The sequence below is a fragment of the Oryx dammah genome, unplaced genomic scaffold (genome assembly GCF_014754425.2).
Source record: "Oryx dammah isolate SB20612 unplaced genomic scaffold, SCBI_Odam_1.1 HiC_scaffold_1, whole genome shotgun sequence".
Taxonomy (NCBI): Eukaryota; Metazoa; Chordata; class Mammalia; order Artiodactyla; family Bovidae; genus Oryx; species Oryx dammah.
The window spans coordinates 100102440-100121283 of NW_024070185.1; the positions used below are offsets into that span (position 1 = coordinate 100102440).

Genomic DNA, 18844 nt, shown 5'->3' on the forward strand with positions numbered 1-18844 from the left:
TTTTAGGATTGACTGATTTGATCTCCTTGCTGTCCAAGGGACTGTCAAGAGTCTTCTCCAGCACAATTCATTCTCTATTTACTCATTTAAAAAGTTGTGGGTGTCTATTGCATACTAGTCACTACGCACACAGAGGTGAGGAAGCGGCACTGAGCAGACACTGTTGGATTTAATGCTCCTGAAAAGGGGCTCGTGCCAGCTGAAGGGATTCCAATTAGGGGCACCAACTGCACTAACGAACTGATGTCCTCTGTGTTGATATTCCATTTCTGAATGTAACCATATCTGCCAAAATATTTGCCTCAATGGGCCTTAAATGCATAGCAGGGTTTTTATTGCCAAAGTAAAGGAAAGACCTAAGACAACTTAATGAGACAGCTTATAAACTTTTCAGGAAAAAAAATCAGCCTTTGAAATTATTGAGTCATTTCAGTTTTTATTCCAGAGTCATACAAAGCACTATCATCTGTATTATTTAGAAGTGGCTTTCAAAACATTTTTGCCATGACTCATAGTATTAAAAAAACACACCCTTTACATCACAATCCAGATCACATTCATTCATTCCTTCGTTAAGGAATACGCCAAATACTATTCTCAGCAGAATACAGTAATAAACAGGCAGGAAGAACAAACGCCCTTGCCCTCCAAGACCTTACATGCCGGTGGAGCACATGATAAAGTAAACTCACAAACGCACAGAAAAGGAAGATTCGTGAATCAAAACCCCTATTTCTACATGCCATGTACTCTGATATTTTCTATTAAAAAAAAAAAGTGGGCCACACCCCATTCAGCCATTTAGTTGGCATCTCAATTTGGTAATGTATTGAGTGAGACCTGCACTCTGAAAAGTACTGGTCTAGGGAAGTTATGAATTAGGCAGTGTGTGTATCATTCCCCTTTTACAGAGGAGACAGAGCGACAGGTAAGCCTTAAGGTTAAGTGGGTCGGCCACACCTGCAACCCGAGGGAAGCACCACTGGAGCCCACTGCCACCCTCCCCATTATCCTCTGCGGTCCTCACTGCTGTCGCAGTCTCTACTTTGATGGTGAAATCCTGAGCTCTGCCTAGGGCAGACCTTCTCTCCCTGCCAGGGAAGACCACATTAGTAACTTCTAGGCCTGACTAGACCGCGTGTGCTCAGGTTTGGCCACTCCCAGGCCCCGCACTGGATGCTGCTTCCTCGCTGCCGCACCAGAGTGGGCTCCTCTGCACTGCGGCTTAAGAGCAGGTCTTAACTCATCTCTTCCCCTTAAAGCACAGTGCTTTACAGAGCAGGCATTAGTAAATACACATGGAACTGAACTGAATTTGTAAGGAAAGGGGTGGAGGAAGTGCTTAATAGTCAGGACTGAAAGATTCAGATGTTTAGGCGATATCTATTTAAAGGGCTGAGACCAGAAAAGATACCACTGGGAAAAAGATCTTCTCACCCAGATTATAAAAGTTACATGTTTGGTAGAAGCATCAGTAGTATAAAAACTGTTCAATCCAAAAATATTATATCCCTAGCATCAGTAGATTTAGAATGATGCCAGTAGCTCAGGGATTGCACGGAAGAGTAACTTACATTGATTCAAGAAAAGGAGGGCCAAGGCTAGCTGCATGAACCTGGACAGGCAGAGGCAAAGGCCTGGGTGCTCGCCAGCAGTGGGAGAAAGGGCACCTTTGCTGTACCGGTGACCATTACAATGGGGACAGCTGCCAACTCACGCAAATGAGGAAAACCAGTCCCAATTCTCAACAGAGAGAATCTAAATGGCACAGCCGTATCTAGAACTGTCCACTCCTGCTTCATACAGTTTAGGTGAGATGGGGCTGAGTGTATGGAACAAATACCTAAGGGAAGGAAGGAGAATCTGTTCAAAAAGGGACATGAACTTTTTCTAATTCTTCACTCAAACTGTAACTTCTAGTTTAAAATCTCATCCTACCACCAGACAGGATGGGGACTTAAGGCCAAGATGAGGTCAGTTATAAAAAATACTGTATCTGTGATACAGTATAAAACATAATTTCAATCCTATTAAAAGTAAAAAAAAAAAAAATACCGTTAGCTCAATGACATCTAAGGTTCAGGGACCTACATATGTATAGATTTTTAGATATCATGAACACTGAATTTTCTAGCCCATGGTTTTCAGACTTTATTTTGAATTGGAGACACTAATTCCGTAGGACTAAGGTCAGTTGTGGGGACTGCATATTTAAGTAAGCATCCTGGATTCTGTTCAAAGATGCATCATGTTGAGAAACTTGCTTAACCTAATTCTTTCCTTTTTAACTGAAAAGGGGCTCAACTTTGTTTCTAATAAGAGCAAAAATGGGCAATAAAACTTCAGGCACACCATTTATGTAGTAACACTAAATAAGAGCATGTACAAAATTCAAAGCTATATTTCTTATTGTTTTTAATAGCATTTAGTCACATAATTTACAGTGGCATAGGTTTATAAAAGGCATTTACGACTGGCTGGTAACTTACTCGCATCTTGGGTTTTCTTTTAAAATTGAGAATAGGGAAACTAGTTACCAGTTAAAGGATATTTTAGGATATGATGACTATAAACACAAAAGGTACACTGATATCAATTCTATAAACAGCAAATGTGAATGTAACTTAAGCCTACTGGTTCACATTTTTAAACAGTGCCCTCATTTGTTTATAAAGTACTTTAAATGGTTCTTGAAACTCTACTGTAGACATGATATATTCAGTTCAACTAGTTTGGAAGGTGGGTTATGTGACCACATCCAATCTGGGGTCTGATTCAGAATTAAAAACCAAACTGCCTTACACACAGATTATAGTCCTGAGCAGCAGCATCAGTTCCCAGATAATACAGCTTCCAGAGCTTTCATCATCCTGGTCAGTCTCCTTTTTTTGCTTTCACTTAGACATATTTTTCTTTTAAAGAAACAAAACATATAAAAAAAAGTCCACCAAATTCTGAAAGTCACAGTTTGTATAGCACTGAATGATAGTGGCTTTGGCATTTGATATTACAAAGTCACTGCCATTACAGATCTTTTCTTCATTCTGGGTCAAGGCGAGGTAAAACAGGAAGAATGAGATTCCCAAATGCAGAATCTTGAGTTATGAAGTATCCAGAGGAATGTGCATGCGCATGCTAAGAAAGGGTTTTAAAAAAAGAAAAAGAGGCAAGTTAGTTACTAAGAGTCACAGTTCCTCAACCAAGGCATTAAAATTACGTACCCTTTCTGAGTGCTTAAGACCGAATTTGTTTTAAAAGCCAGTTCTGCTGCTGCTAATTTTGTTTAAATACCAGAAGATCTACAATAATAAAGAATTCACATTAACAAGTTGCACCAGGTACTAATTTATCCTCCCTACTCTCTTCCTTGTGGTTCCCATCAGTCAGTAATTGAGTCAAAGACGTGAATTACTTGGTTCCTGGAAGTGGGGAGGAAAACCAGCAACAAGGTCCCAGAGTGCTCTGCTCTTGGTCAATAAAGCAGCAGAGTGAGAGAGAAGGGCAGAAGCTGGAAGGAGAAGAGGGAAGGCAGCTGATTACTGGTGATTAAGATGCCAACATTTTGTAGAGAACGCTGGAATGTAAATAACAAAACCACCAGTGATGTCCTTTGTCACTAAACAAAGGACTGTTTATAGGTGGTCTAAAGGGAGATGATCTTTAATGTAATGTTCCTTGCAATTCTGAGATTCTAAGGCTTAAAAGCATCAGTAATGATGTCTTGTCCAAGGTCTCTGAGAATCTTAAATTATCCAAGATCAATGAAATACTAAAACTGTTCATCACAGTCAATTTTTTTCAGATGATGGGTTGTCAGATTTCCATATTAAGAGTTAAGTCTTGCTCAGTCGTGTCCAGCTTTTTGCAACCCTACAGACTACAGCCCACCAGGCTCCTCTGTCCATGGGATTCTCCAGGCAAGAATGCTGGAGTGGGTTGCCATGCCCTCCTCCAGAGGATCTTTCCAACCCAGGGACTGAACCTGTGTGTCTCATGTCTCCTGCACTGGCGGTGGGCTTACCACTAGCACCACTCAAAACAGATATGCTGACTATTAAAAAAAGAATCCAAGCAACAATAAATCAGACTATCAAAGGACATAACAGCATGACCAATTTGAAAAATATATATGTACTATTAAAACTAGCCAGCCAGTTCAGCTTCTTGAGTTCATTCAGGCCATCCAAATATCCTACACTCTTTTGTGCACAAGCAGTCCCTTGCCAGGTGCAGCAAAAAATCACTCATGACCACATCAACAACAGAAAAGATGCTTTCATCACTCCTGTGTTGGTCCTTCAAATCCTTTGGGCATGACTGAACATCAGCAAACCACTGCAATTATGTAGGGAACATTTTTATTGATATTGCTCCAATGAAATACAAAATAAGAACTGTGCTGGTTTCCAAGCCCCGGGAAATCTCTAGTGAGATAAGAATGTCAGTCACACTTTTCTCACCTGCAAAGCTGCCTTCTGCTGGGCTGCAATATGCTGCTGTTCAGCGTGGTCCCGGAAGTCCTTGTTGAGGGCGGGTCTCGAGAGCGCAATGCTAAAATGAGAATCTTAGTTACTTGACTATTTAGAGACTCCTTTACTTCTGAATCACATTTTTCATTAGATATCCTACACAGGAATTATTTAAAAAACAAAACATCTTCCTGAATAAGTCTTCTTTCCTTCTTCCACTGTTTATATTAATTTATAAGGAAAAGCCTATATTATTTACTAGTGCTTCAGATTATCTTTTTATCAATGATTTATGGTCTTCTGCTTTCAAACTGATTTGAGGTAAAGTTACATTTATGATGAAGACTAAAGAGCTGACTATTTCAAGCAGATAGTAGAGCATACGAAGGCAGGATTCAACCCTGACACATTTGAAGAAATTTATGGTTCAGCAGGACTGGAGGTCTGGAGAGGGGAGAAGTGGGCTGTCAAAAAATGAGTCTAGGAAGGAAGGCAGGTACCAGGACATGTACAGCCTCGTGAAAGAAATCAAGAAATTCGATTCCTAGGCCAGGAAGTTAAACATAAGAGAATGACAGATGCTTGGAGACGGAAGTGACAGGGAATAATGAACAATTAAAGTTCACATTTCTGACTTTGATTACTAGTAGATCTGTACCACTCCTGGCAACAAGTAAGCCAAGAATACTAAGTAGGTAGAGACAGGAGATGAGTTCAGTATAAAACACACCAAGTGTGAAATGCCTGCAGGACATCAAAGTGCAGATGTCCAGGAGGCAGTCTGGTACTTGAGAGAGGAATGGGCTAGAGACGTAAGCGTGTAAAATTATCAGCACATAAATAACAGGCTGTGAAAGTGGATGCAACTGTCCAGTGAAAAGACGCAGACTGGGCAACTGGTCTAGAACAGAACTCGGAGGAATACCAACGTTCAGGAGGCAGGCAGTGGAGAAATGTCTAAGAAAGACACCAGGACGGTGTAACAGTGAATGAACAGAAGCCAAGAAGACTATTTTAAGGAGGAGGAAGCTGTGTACAATGGAATAAAAAAAATAAAAAGCTTGTCATCTGTGATGGCAAATACCGTATGAGCTCTTATATGTGGAATCTAAAAAACAAAACGAAGACAGACTTCTATATACCTGAATCTAACACAATATTGTATATCAAGTATATGCCAATAAAAATTTAAAAATTAACCAGTAATAATTAAAAAAAGAAAACAGACTCACAGATAAACAGGTGGTTAATAGAGAGGAGGGGTGTGAGGTGGGAGAAACAGGTAACGGGGATTAAGAGGCACCAACCCGTTAGAAAATAAAGAGGTCACAGGAATGTAATATGCAGCGTAAGAAATGTGACCAACAATGTTGTACTGACTTTGTGTGGGGACAGATGGTTACTTACTGTAGTGATCAGATCACAATGTCTGCAGATGTCAGATCATTACGCAATAAACCTGCAGCTAACCTCATACTGTACAGTAACTATATCTCCATTTTTTGAAAAGGAAGAAATCAGTGGTTTCAAAGAATGCTAAGCAGTCTAACAAGAAAAGGACTTTGGTTCATCAGATTTAGCCACGAGGAAGTTGCAAGTGACCTGGGCTCCAATCCATTCTTTGGGGCCAGGGTGGGGAGGCCTGGAAGTCAGACTGTAGTGGGCTAAGGAGTCAGTAAGTGAGAGAGCAGAGATGAGTAGGTGCAGACAACTCCTTTTTAGGAGATCTGCCTGAAAGAGGGAGAGGGAAGTTAAGGTGGGGGCTGAATGGAGAATGGGTGTCAGGGAAGAGACTGAAGATGGCAGAAATGAAACAAAGGTCATTAAGCTACCTCACTTTTACCTACTTGGCATAATGCTTAAAAAGTGGGACATGAGCAATAATTTCATGAATAACAACAACCAAAAAAACAAAACTCTTTTCTTTTTTTGCAAGTAGCCTGTAGAGAAAATTAAATATTCTGATTAGAATGAAAATATTTAAAATCTAATCAAGTTTTTTAAAATCTAATTTTTTCAAATCCAACTAGGATATAAAACATCACATGTTAAATTCCAATGTTAAAGAAACAAATCACTGCCAACCAATTTTAATTCTGTCCAAGATGCTTTTTGTATCACTAAATATAAAAACCAGATTATTCTTCTATACCTAGCTCCAGGATGATTTGTTGAAGATTGGTTCTGCATTAGTAACTTTCTTTTTTCTTTGTCCAGTTCTGCCAAGATTGCAACTCTATTTTTGTTTTGAAAACCTAAAATAAGAGAGGGGGCGGGGGATGAGAAAGAAAGAAAACAGATTAGAACTACTTTATAAGCCTAGGCTACCTAGAAATCCAGAAAGCAAAATTTTCTAACATGATAATAAACTACTAGTAAGCAGTTTTCCTTCTCTATTGCCTATTTTCAACCAACTGCAACAGCATTATATGCAGATAAAAGCAAAGTATAATACTGACTGAGGACTTTTAAGACTTAGTTCTACAGAATTTTAATCACCAAAGACAGGTAACAGCATTTGTTTCTTAAAATCTCTGTGGCCCCATATTCAGCAGGGACCAATCTCTACCTTGCTCAGCCAGTCTCTGAAGTGGAGATTTTCTTGGTTCTCAGTTTTAGGAGTCTTTATGAATGCCTCTTTCATGGAAGTGGAGAGCATGAAAAGTACTAGATATACTCAGGTCAAAACAGTATTTCTTTTTCTCAACAGCTTTCATTCAGAAATGACATACACAGTCTTTCAAGGAACAAGTCAAAGAATTGCAACTGACTAGCAAACAGTTCCGGAAAAGGCAATGGCACCCCACTCCAGTGCTCTTGCCTGGAAAATCCCATGGGCGGAGGAGCCTGGAAGGCTGCAGTCCATGGGGTCGCAAAGAGTCGGACACAGCTGAGCGAATTCACTTTCACTTTTCACTTTAATGCATTGGAGAAGGAAATGGCAACCCACTCCAGTGTTCTTGCCTGGAGAATCCCAGGGACGGGGGAGCCTGGTGGGCTGCCGTCTATGGGGCCGCACAGAGTCGGACACGACTGAAGTGACTTGGCAGCAGAAAACAGTTCTGAGAGAGAAATGGAACATAACTGAAGGGAAAGGCTACAGTCAGGTCTATTAGGCTCTTATTTTCTGATCTTGTCTGATGTCCCCGAATTGTACTTCCTTCTTGACCTTTCAAAAATAATTTATATGGCAGTTTTTGCACAAAACATTTACTGTATTATAGACATATATAGTCAATAGAACTTAAGTAACAATAATAGCTTATTTCAAGTTTGAAACTTAAGGCAAAACACTAGGTAGCTGTTTGTTACCTGAAGTATATTATGCTTAGTCACTCAGTTATGTCTGGTTCTTTGCGACCCTGTGAACTGTAGCCCTCCAGGCTCTTCTGTCCATGGGATTTTTCAAGCAGGATTACTGGAGCAGGTTACCATTTCCTCCTCCAGGGGATCTTCCTGATCCAGGGACTGAAGCTGAGTCTCCTACACTGGCAGGCAGATTCTTTACCACTGAGCCACCCGGGAAGGTGGGTTATGTGAAGTAGTTAAGTACAATTTTCTAAAGCAAGATTCTCCCACTGTCAAGGTTTGCACAAACTTAACTCAAAGGCATAGATATATAAAATTTAACTTCTATTACAGTCACTACATGAACTGTTTTTTAACACAAACTATCTCTTGCCATAATTCAATATTTTACTTTTATGTTATTTTACATTTATCTTAAAGTTAAAGGTAACTTTTACATTCTTAGAAGCATGAAGGTAGTAAAACATATTATCTCATGTACAGTAGGAAATACTTACTATTTCTTTATAACTAAATTTTTTCCTAATAAAATTATTTTATAATGCAGCACACTTTAAAAGTTCCACTTTCAGAACTATAACTGTCTCCATTGACAATCATATGTACTCTCATTTCCACATTCATTTACAGAAACATTTTAATACCACACATTTCTGTGTCACTAAAAATATTCTGGAGTAACTAGCATTACATCAAATTGCACTTAAAACCTAACAGCTAATAATTCACATTGTGTGAAGAGTTCTATGACACTTAAACAAGGACTAATAGGAAACCTTTTTATTGAAAAAAATCTAAAACTAAAGAATGAAAATTACTGTTTGATAAGTGGGGTTATGGATAATATACTTTCCAATTACAGTTATTATTCTGCTTTCATAACAATGATTATTTTTAAAGATATTTAAAAAATTCAAATCCTTTCAAGTAGTTATCTTACAAGCTATATACTCCTCACAGCTCTTCAGTGAATTCAACTATATCACCCTAAGAGAGCTGTTTAGGGGGAGGTTCCCTGGCGGCCTGCTGGTCAGCACTGCACGATTTCAGTACCGTGGCCTAGGTTCAATCCCTGACTGGGTAACAGACCCTACAAGCCGCTTAGTGTGTCCCGTCCTCAAAAAAACAAAACAGCTGCTTAGTACTGGAGCAGTCCATTCCTCCAATTAGTTCACTGGTTCACTAATAAACTATTAGTTTCACGTGTCCTAAGTTATTTCTTGTGTATAAATGCCATACATGCAGCCACTAAGGCAGATGCTAAGAACGCAGCCATGTGTCACAACCTGACTTCACTCTAGCTCTCGTGGTTCTTAAAACATTCCAGTGAAGACAGAAATGATCAAATAATTACACAGATGAATGTATAATTAGAGTCTAAGATGAGCAGTCTGAAATAAATAAAATTCTATCAGCATTTATAACAATCACTGTAGGACTCAATGTTGAATCAACCTGACTCAGACTGGAAGGAGGGGGAGCAGTGTCAAAGCAGACTCCCTCAGGAAGGAACGCTTGAGCTGAAATGTTAGATTAACTAGTTTAATTAGGGGTGGAGGGACAAAATAACCCTCCCCCTGGTAGAAAGATCACAGAAGCCACAAGGTTGAGAATAGACTGGACAAGAGGAAAAAAGCCAGTAGAACAAGCTAGAGATGAGAGGTTGTTCATGGCCAGAGAAATGAACAGACATGCCAAACCCAAGAGCTTTTTAGGCAGTTAAATCAACGGGACAATGAGAGAATTAGTATGAAGTAAGGAACAAGGAATAATCATCTCCAACTCTTTGCAACCCCATACTGTAGCCCGCCAGGCTCCTCTGTCCATGGAATTTTCCAGGCAAGAAAACTGGAGCAGATTGCCACATTTTTGGAGGGTAGGCAGGCAGAATATTATTATGCCTCCTTAATGATACATAAAATGTATTCAGTGGTTCAAGCTTATACTATTTCAGGAGAGATTGCTTCAGTCTAAGTCTTCGCAGAATAAAAAATATAACAACATTATTAATTGAATTAATTAGTAACAGTATCTGGTCTTCTAGATAGATAGTTAATGGCAAACACTTCCTATAACTTGCAAGATTAAAAAATTATTCAACTCTTAAAACCCTGTGTTCAAGTTCTTTCTGTCTTAGACCCTGAGGACTTACCCCTTTAAGCTACTGCCTCTTCTTCTATCTATTGAGGTTCCTTGTCTTCATCAGTGGCTAAATAAGATGATGAAATCTCTTCTGCTTGGATCACCCTTTCCTCCTCACTCATTTTTCTTTTCCTCTTACAGATAAACTCATTTCTCTGAGTTTATTTATAGTAAATAGCTTTAGTATTCTTAGATTTTATATTTTATTTTAGAGTTTATAGTAAGGATTTTCTGCTTAATAATAGCTGCATAAGAGATACAAAAATAAAGGAGAGGTCTTTTGCCCCTAGTCTAGAGCTCCCAATTTTTTCTTGGATGCTATAATTACAATGTTCAAACCCACAGCAAAAGTGCAGTGTGGGAAACAATCAACAGGGAACTTGGGCACAGATTCAATTTGGGTTCTCATCTCAGTACCACCAGTTACTATTTAATATTGGGAAAATTACCTCACTATGCAGGACCGATGGGCATAACAATGACAACTTTGAAGGATGGTTATATGAAATATAGTAAATATAAATAAAATACCTAGCATACTGCCTGCCACGTGGTTCAGTTCAGTTCAGTTCAGTCACTCAGTTGTGTCTGACTCTTTGCAACCCCATGAATCGCGGCACGCCAGGCTTCCCTGTCCATCACCAACTCCCGGAGTCCACCCAAACCCATGTCCATTGAGTCGGTGATGCCATCCAACCATCTTATCCTCTGTTGTCCCCTTCTCCTCCTGTCCTCAATCCCTCCCAGCATCAGGGTCTTTCCAAGAAGTCAGTTCTTCACATCAGGTGGCCAAGTATTGGAGTTTCAGCTTCAACATCAGTCCTTCCAAAGCTTACTCAATACTAGCTATTACTTACTAAATACTAGCTATTACTTACTTACTATTACTTACTTACTAAATACTAGCTATTACTTTTAGTATCACTTAGTGTTCTCTATCCGGAGAAGGCGAAGCACCCCACTCCAGTACTCTTGCCTGGAAAAACCCATGGACGGAGGAGCCTGGTGGGCTGTAGTCCATGGGGTAGCAAAGAGTCAGACACGACTGAGAGACTTCACTTTCACTTTTCACTTTCATGCACTGGAAAAGGACATGGCAACCTACTCCCGTGTTCTTGCCTGGAGAATCCCAGGGAGGGGGGAGCCTGGTGGGCAGCCATCTGTGGCGTCGCACAGAGTTGGACATGACTGAAGTGACTTAGCAGCAGCAGCAGTGTTCTCTATCATTTAGTTTGTTAACCTCACTAGATTCTTTAAAATATATTTATTTATTTATTTGGTTGCGCTGAGTCTTAGTTGAGGCATGTGGGATCTAGTTCCCTGACCAGGGATCAAACCTGGGCCCCCTGCATTGGGAGCCCAGTTTTAGCCACTGGACTACCAGGGAAGTCCCCTCACTAGATTCTTGTCAGCTCCATTCTGACAATTCTCGTTCAGTAAACAGGTTTCCATTACAAAGGGTACAAGTGATTAGCACAGCTTTCAAGGTTACACTCACATGACTGGCCTCCCAGGTCAGTCTCAATGGACCAGGGATCACAAGCTCTCTTTTACTATACAAACAATCTCATTCTAGTTTATATAACACTCCGCCTCAATTCAGTTTCGTTCCTATTTGAACCTGGGCCTATAGATCAATTCCAGCATCAGAAAACTACTGTAGTGCCTTTGCCTTGGCAGTGAAAAATGAGACAAAAAGAAATCTACCTTTATTTATGTAGAAATCTAGCTTTAAAAAACCAACTCCAAATTGTGTCTTTGAATCCACACTCTCATCTTTAAAAAAGGTAGAAATACAAGAATTTTAAGGTGATTTTTATGCATCACTAGGATAAATTCTTAATTAAGAGGTAGCATACCTTAGCACAAGCCTGAAGGGTAAATTTGCTTTCCTTCTGGAACATAGATGGTTTAAGAACTTGGGTCTGAGGTCACCAAGACACCTCCCAAGAGCTATGCTACTCCAATCCTACACAGCATCCTGAAATCACAGCTAAGAACATCCAAAGTGGCCCCAAATCAATAGTTCCCATCACTGGATTACAGGAATTACAGTTATTACTCTAAGCATTCTGCGGTAACTATAAAAGAACTAAAAGAACTAGGATCTTACTTGGTTTTTCACCGGGTTTCTCTGTGTAGCTAAAATCAGGTTAGACCAATCTCCCAACTGCCAACATATGATCACAGGACTCTGATATTTACCAGTCATGACAGCCTCTTTCCATAGGAATGGTACCTTGGCCAAATTCCAGTTTGACAATCTGCTTCTACATATTAAATTCTCAAAATGTTACTTATTGATCAAATAATTATTATGAACCCATCAAATGTTCCACACTAATGCTAAGGAGAATTGAGAGACTTCAGTAACTGTCTGAAGAGCTTGTGAAATTTAGCAGTTCAGACTGCTGCTGCAGTATGATAGACTGCTAGATCTCCAGATGGCCTGTCCCCTACAGTAGAGACATTAATACATTACACCATACAGATGAAGATTTTTGTAAAAGTCATTGTTCTTTCAGTTATTATTGTAAGATAATTATGGAACTTTGTCTTCAATCTTCATAATAAGTAGTTCCAATACACATAAACAGTACAAAAGTAATTTAACATAAAGAGTAAAATGCAGTAACTCCAAAAATAGTTTATTTTCCCTGAGAGTCTCAGAGTCTATAGAACATGATATGGACTCCCTCTGCTGGTGTCTAATTGCAACAGCTCATGACACCAAAAAAATCATGGACAAAAGAGCAACAAAAGTCAAAGGACTAATCTAAATTTGCTTCTATTTAGGGGATGTTTCTTAGTGGATTGGACTACGAATCAATCAAAGGCAACAGTAAAAATGATTGTGTTTTATTCCAACTGCTTAAAAAATTATAAATCTTGAATATCTGTGCTATTACAACAGAAGGATAAAAGTATTTATTTTGTTTTCATTTGGACTTCATGGTGTGACTTTTAGAAGCATATTTTCTCTCCAAAATGGATTTCTCTTAGTTTCATTTTGGTTCAAATTAAAATTTTAATCTGAACCCCTATAACCTGTTGAAAAGAAGAGGTCAAAGACCACAGGGGAATGCTAACCTGTAATCAGTCCATAGGACACACAAATCACTCTTGGGTATTTGAGAGAACAGAACTGCATTAGCTGGTAACAACCAGTAAAGCTGTCACCACAGCTAGGCTTTTACAATACCACACTTCTATAAAGGGCTTCCCAGGTGGCTTGGTGGTAAAGAATCTGCCTGCTAAGGCAGAAGACTCAGGTTCAATCCTGGGAAACATTCCCTGGAGAAGGAAATGGGAACTCACTCCAGTGTTCTTGCCTGGAAAACCCCATGGACAGAGGAGCCTGGCAGGCTGCAGTCCATGGGGTCACAAAGTGTTGGACGCAACTTAGCAACTAAAACTTTCACACCCAGGATGGATTTTCTAATTCCAAATACCCTTTGAGGAATTGCCCCATTTTGACTGCTTTGTGTAAAAATAAAGACTGTTGTTTAAGACCAAAAAAAAAAAAAAAAAAAGTGAGCAAGATTTCAGCTTCTACAGCCAACATAAAAGAGACAAGAGTTTGTTTGGAGTATCACTTGAGCCAAGCCATCTACTAGAACAAAATCACATTTCAGAGGAATATACCAGAATCCAGGGTCTCTATAATGTATTAGTCATAGTACCCAGGGTTTCATAACAAATCACTAAGTGTAGTAAGAAACTTGGGCTTCCCTGGTGGCTCAGCTGGTAAAGAATCCGCCTGCAGTGCGGGAGACCTGGGTTCGATCCCTGGGTTGGGAAGATCCCCTGGAGATGGGAAAGACTACCCATTCCAGTATTCTGGCCTAGAGAATTCCATGGACTGTATAGTCTATGGGGTCACAAAAGGTCGGACATGACTGAGCGACTTTCACTTAGAGTAAGAAAAAGACAAATGTGACCCATACTCAAAAAAAAAAAAAAAAAACGCAATCAACAGAAACCAACTCCAAAATGATCTAGGTGATGTAATTAGCAGTGACACAGAACCTGTGTCTAGACTCTTACACTCCTCTGCTCCACTCCTAGCTATTTATCCAAATATCTGCAAAAAGACTTACAAATATTCAAAGCAGCTTTATTCACAATGACCCAAACTGATAGAACCCCAAACTCTCCAAAAAGGAAAACAAATAAGTAAACTGTGGTAAATTCATGCAATGGAATACTAGTCTGCAATAAAAAAGAATAAACAATTGATACATGGCACAACATGGATGGTTCTCACAGACAGTACAGTGAGTGTGAGTGGGACAAAAACATGTTTATATGACGTTTAAAATGAAACACGACTAAGCTTAATTTAAAAATAAGATCTGTCAAATGGACGTTTAATTTTGATATGGAGAGGAAAACAGAAGTTTCAATTTTTCAAGTAGGTTTATAAGTTTGTAAGTTTCACTTACAGGTGGAACTGAATACTTTCTGGAGATTAAACTTTGCTTTTGAAAACTTATTTTTAAAAAAAACACAAAAACTCCTTACTTGGGATGTTTCTAACTTGATTTGCTTAAGGGAGCTCTTAACACACATGAAATGTGTATGGAAAGTTTTTCAAGCAAATGAAAATAAAAGCATGGATATGGCCCAATGACAATTTTAACTTCTTTAAAAGTGGTTCTTATCTCAAGTAAAAAAGTAAGAGAACAAATGTCAGAGCAGGACCTAAGGTTTACAATGTGAGCAATATTAACACAGATTAAAATATAGGATTTAAATGTTCCAGATGTTCAAGCTGGATTTAGGAAAGGCAGAGAAACCAGAGATCAAATTGCTAACATCTACTGTATCATCAAAAAGCAAGAGAGTTCCATAAAAACATCTACTTCTGCTTCATTGACTATGCCAAAGCCTTTGACTGTGTGGACCACAACAAACTCTGGAAAATTCTTACCAAGATGGGAATACCAGACCACCTAACCAGAGAAATCTATACGCAGGTCAAGAAGGAACAGTTAGAACTGGACATGGAACAACAGACTGGTTCCAAATTGGGAAAGGAGTACATTAAGGCTGTATATTGTTACCCTGCTTATTTAACTTATATGTAAGTACATCGTGAGAAATGCTGGACTACATGAAGCACAAGCTGGAATCAAGATTGCTGGGAGAAATATCAATAACCTCAGATATGCAGATGACACCACCCTTATGGCAGAAAGAAGAGCTAAAGAGCCTCTTGATCAAAGTGAAACAGGAGAGTGAAAATTTGGTTTAAAATTCAACATTCAGAAAACTAAGATCGTGGCATCTGGTCCCATCACTTCATGGCAAATAGATGGGGAAACAGTGGAAACCGTGATAGACTTCATTTTGGGGGGCTCCAAAATCACTACAGATGGTGACTGCAGCCATGAACTGAAAAGATGTTTGTTCCTTGGAAGAAAAGTTATGACCAACGTAGACAGGATATTAAAAAGCAGAGACATTATTTTGCCAACAAAGGTCCATCTAGTCAAAGCTATGGTTTTTCCAGTAGTCACGTATGAATGTGAGAGTTGGACTATAAAGAAAGCTGAGAGCCAAAGAATCGATGCTTTTGAACTGTGGTGTTGGATAAAACTCTAGAGAGTCCTTTGGACAGCAAGGTGATCCAACCAGTCTATCCTAAAGGAAATCAGTCCTGAATAGTCATTGGAAGGACTGATGCTGAAGCTCCAATACTTTGGCCACCTGTTGTGAAGAACCGACTCATTGGAAAAGACCCTGATGCTGGGAAAGAGTGAAGGCGGGAGGAGAAGGGGACAACAGAGGATGAGATGGTTGGATGGCGTCACTGGCTCAATGGACATGAGTTTGAGTAAACTCCGGGAGTTGGTGATGGACAGGGAGGCCTGGCGTGCTGTAGTCTATGGGGTCACAAGGAGTTGGACATGACTGAGCGACTGAACTGAAAATATAGGATTAATAGATATTAAGGATGTTACATGTAGGCAAAGAGCTGACTCACTGGAAAAGACCCTGATGCTGGGAAAGACTGAGGGCAGGAGAAGAAGGGGACGACAGAGGATGAGATGGTTGGATGGCATCACCGACTCAGTGGACATAGGTTTGGGTGGACTCCAGGAGCTGGTGATGGACAGGGAGGCCTGGCAGGCCTCGGTTCATGGGGTCGCAAAGAGTCGGACATGATTGAGCGACTGAACTGACTGACATATAGACAAAATGATGGAATTGCTTCAAATATGCGATTTTATTTTGCTAGTCTTTTTTTTTGCTATTCATTTTTAATTCTGCCTACAATAACTGCCCTATGCTAAATTTTCTATCAAAATACTTTACTATAGAGGGGGAAAGTTCCTAGTAATAAAAGAAATTCCAGGATGCACTTACCTTGTCCTGAAGGGTTTGCTGCCATCTTCCTATTTTCTGTTTCAACTATGTTCAGGGGTCAGCACTTTACAAACACCTGTGAAAAATAATGTGTACACACTTATCTTCATCTCTTCAGAAACATATGTCTGAAATGCACACAACTGAAAGCAAGCACATCAAGTCATTTAGAGGGCTCAGTTGCTTCAGTCATGTTTGACTCTGTGACCTTAAAGCCTGCCAGGCTCCTCTGTCCATGGGATTTTCCAGACAATACTGGGTTGCCATTTCCTACTCCAGGAGATCTTCCTGACCCAGGGATGGAACCAGTGTCTTTTATGTCTCCCATATTGTCAGATGGGTTCTTTACCTTTAGCACCACCTGGGAAGCCCACTTAGAGAGTGAAAGTCAAATGTTTATTCTTGCAGATGTTGATACCAACAGTTAGCATTTCTGTCTTTAATTACATCATTAGGTTATGTTTACCAAATACTACCAAATGTATCAACTAATTGATAGTATCAATTCGATTACAGGTGAGGTGAAGTCGCTCAGTCGTGTCCAACTCTTTGCAACCCCAAGGACTGTAACCTACTAGGCTTCTCCGTCCATGGGATTCTCCAGGCAAGAATACTGGAGTAAGTTGCCATTTCCTTCTCCAGGGGATCTTACCGACCCAGGGATCGAACCCGGGTCTCCTGCATTGGAGGCAGACGCTTTAACCTCTGAGCCACCAGGGATGCCCTACTAGGAAGCAAAAACCACTCAACTATAGTGCCTCTGGATTCATTTAAGATACCTAGCTAACAACTACTGTGTATACTACTTAAGGCTAAAAAGGGAAACAAGCCGAATATTTCTCCAGTATATACTCTGCACTCTACATTATATGACTGAAATTAGTTATTTTATTTATCACCACTTTATAAATGGGGAGATTGTGCCCAAGGTAACGAAGCTAGTGCGAATACTGTTAGTTTTAAATTTCGTGCTTTTGAACTAGGCCTTGGGTAGATCCCAAATGAACAAGACCCTACTCTTGCTCTCATGAAATGTACAATCCAGTGGGAAAACACTGTCTCATTCAAGCAACCATACTAAAAAAAGTTTAATACGCGCTTTTTACAAGGCGTAAACAACGCTCTGTAAGCAGAGACGAACTGATTCTACTGGCGTGACGCGGCATGCCTTATAAGATGCGCACGAAAAGACAAGAGCTAGTAAACACATGTCGGTTTTGGAACAAAATAATGTTAGGTGTCTCCTGCGGCTTAAGTACAGAGCAGACGAAAACCGGGTTAGGAAGGGAGGAACAAGAGGGCCATCTTGTGACGGGGGACTTCAAGCAGGGACGTGACAAGGTTCTACCAGCCTCTCAGAAGGGTCCCTGGGGCGTGCGTGGAGGCTGGCGCAGCGGCTGCGGCCGAGACCCAGGACAACACGGGGAGTGAATGCTGGGAGGCAAAGCTGACGGGGAAGCCACTACCCTATAGCATGGGATGGCGGCAGCAAGTCAGCGCCGGGGCCACACACCTCCATAACCGGTGCCGCCAGGCGGTCCTACTTACCGCGAGGCGGAAGAGCCAGGACCGCCTAGCCGTCTGGTCGCGTTCTCCAAGGGGGCGCGACCACTTAAGGACCCGCAACTGGAGCTCAACGTGTAACTCTACAACCCTCCCGCCCCCCTGCTCTTCCGCCCCCCCGGTGACTTACCCACGAGGGAGCGGAAGTCCCGCCTCCCGCCTGGACTCAACTGCCGCTCCTCACGGTGATTCGTACTTGAACTGCCAACCTCATGCATACGCCACTTCCTTTCCAAAGAGTGGCAGCCAGAGAGGCTCAGGGAACTTGCAGGCCGGGGGCGGGGCCCGAAAGGGGCGGGCGCGCAGTGACGTAGGGGCGGGGCAGAGACAGAATGGGTCCCTAGCACCGCGAATAGCTATTCCGTCCAGACCGCTGGGGGCAGAAAAGCCACCAGGGCAGCAACTGTAAATCCACTTAGGTTGGGACTGAGGCGGAGCTGCTGTTGGCACTCGGAGAGCGAGCTTTAACAACCATCTTGGTGATGCGCATCTTAATGTACATAAATCCCGGGGATATTTTTCTACTTTCAGGTCAGGTCAGTTCAGTTCAGTCGCTCAGTCGTGTCCGACTCTTTGTGACCCCATGAATTGCAGCACGCCAGGCCTCCCTGTCCATCACCAACTCCCGGAGTTCACTCAGACTCATGTCCATCGAGTCGGTGATGCCATCCAGCCATCTCATCCTCTGTCATCCCCTTCTCCTCCTGCCCCCAATCCCTCCCAGCACCAGAGTCTTTTCCAATGAGTCAGCTCTTCTCATGAGGTGGACAAAGTACTGGAGTTTCAGCTTTAGCATCAGTCCTTCCAAAGAACACCCAGGGCTGATCTCCTTTAGGATGGACTGGTTGGATCTCCTCGCAGTCCAAGGGACTATCAGGAGTCTTCTCCAACGCCACAGTTCAAAAGCATCAATTCTTCAGCGCTCAGCTTTCTTCACAGTCCAACTCTCACATCCATATATGACCACTGGAAAAACCATAGCCTGACTA

The 18844-nt window shown here is 41.0% G+C and overlaps 1 protein-coding gene across 2 annotated transcripts; it reads right to left on the reverse strand.

Annotated features, from left to right (window-relative positions):
- Positions 1-416: 416 nt before the first annotated feature.
- On the reverse strand, positions 417-18022 carry LOC120863359 (INTS3 and NABP interacting protein). Of its 2 annotated transcripts, none has more exons than XM_040239502.1 (5): positions 17986-18022; positions 16293-16368; positions 6622-6724; positions 4461-4551; positions 417-3135 (listed from the first exon to the last, which is right to left on the reverse strand). In XM_040239502.1, the coding sequence occupies exons 2-5, from the start codon at positions 16315-16317 to the stop codon at positions 3040-3042; spliced, it is 315 nt and encodes a 104-aa protein (XP_040095436.1). In that variant the 5' UTR covers positions 16318-16368; positions 17986-18022; the 3' UTR covers positions 417-3039. The 2 variants fall into 2 exon arrangements, with proteins under 2 accessions (XP_040095436.1, XP_040095429.1); XM_040239495.1 differs by having other exon boundaries at positions 17841-18006.
- Between the last annotated feature and the right edge of the window lie 822 nt (positions 18023-18844).

Bases quoted from the DNA above. Each gene is read 5' to 3' on its own strand.
- LOC120863359 (XM_040239502.1), bottom strand. From the start codon at position 16,317: ATGGCAGCAAACCCTTCAGGACAAG. The intron at 6,725-16,292 runs GTAAGTGCATCC...CTCTTATTTTAG, and splicing joins AGCAAACCCTTCAGGACAAG to GTTTTCAAAACAAAAATAGA. The intron at 4,552-6,621 runs GTATAGAAGAAT...TTCTCATTTTAG, and splicing joins ACAAATCATCCTGGAGCTAG to CATTGCGCTCTCGAGACCCG.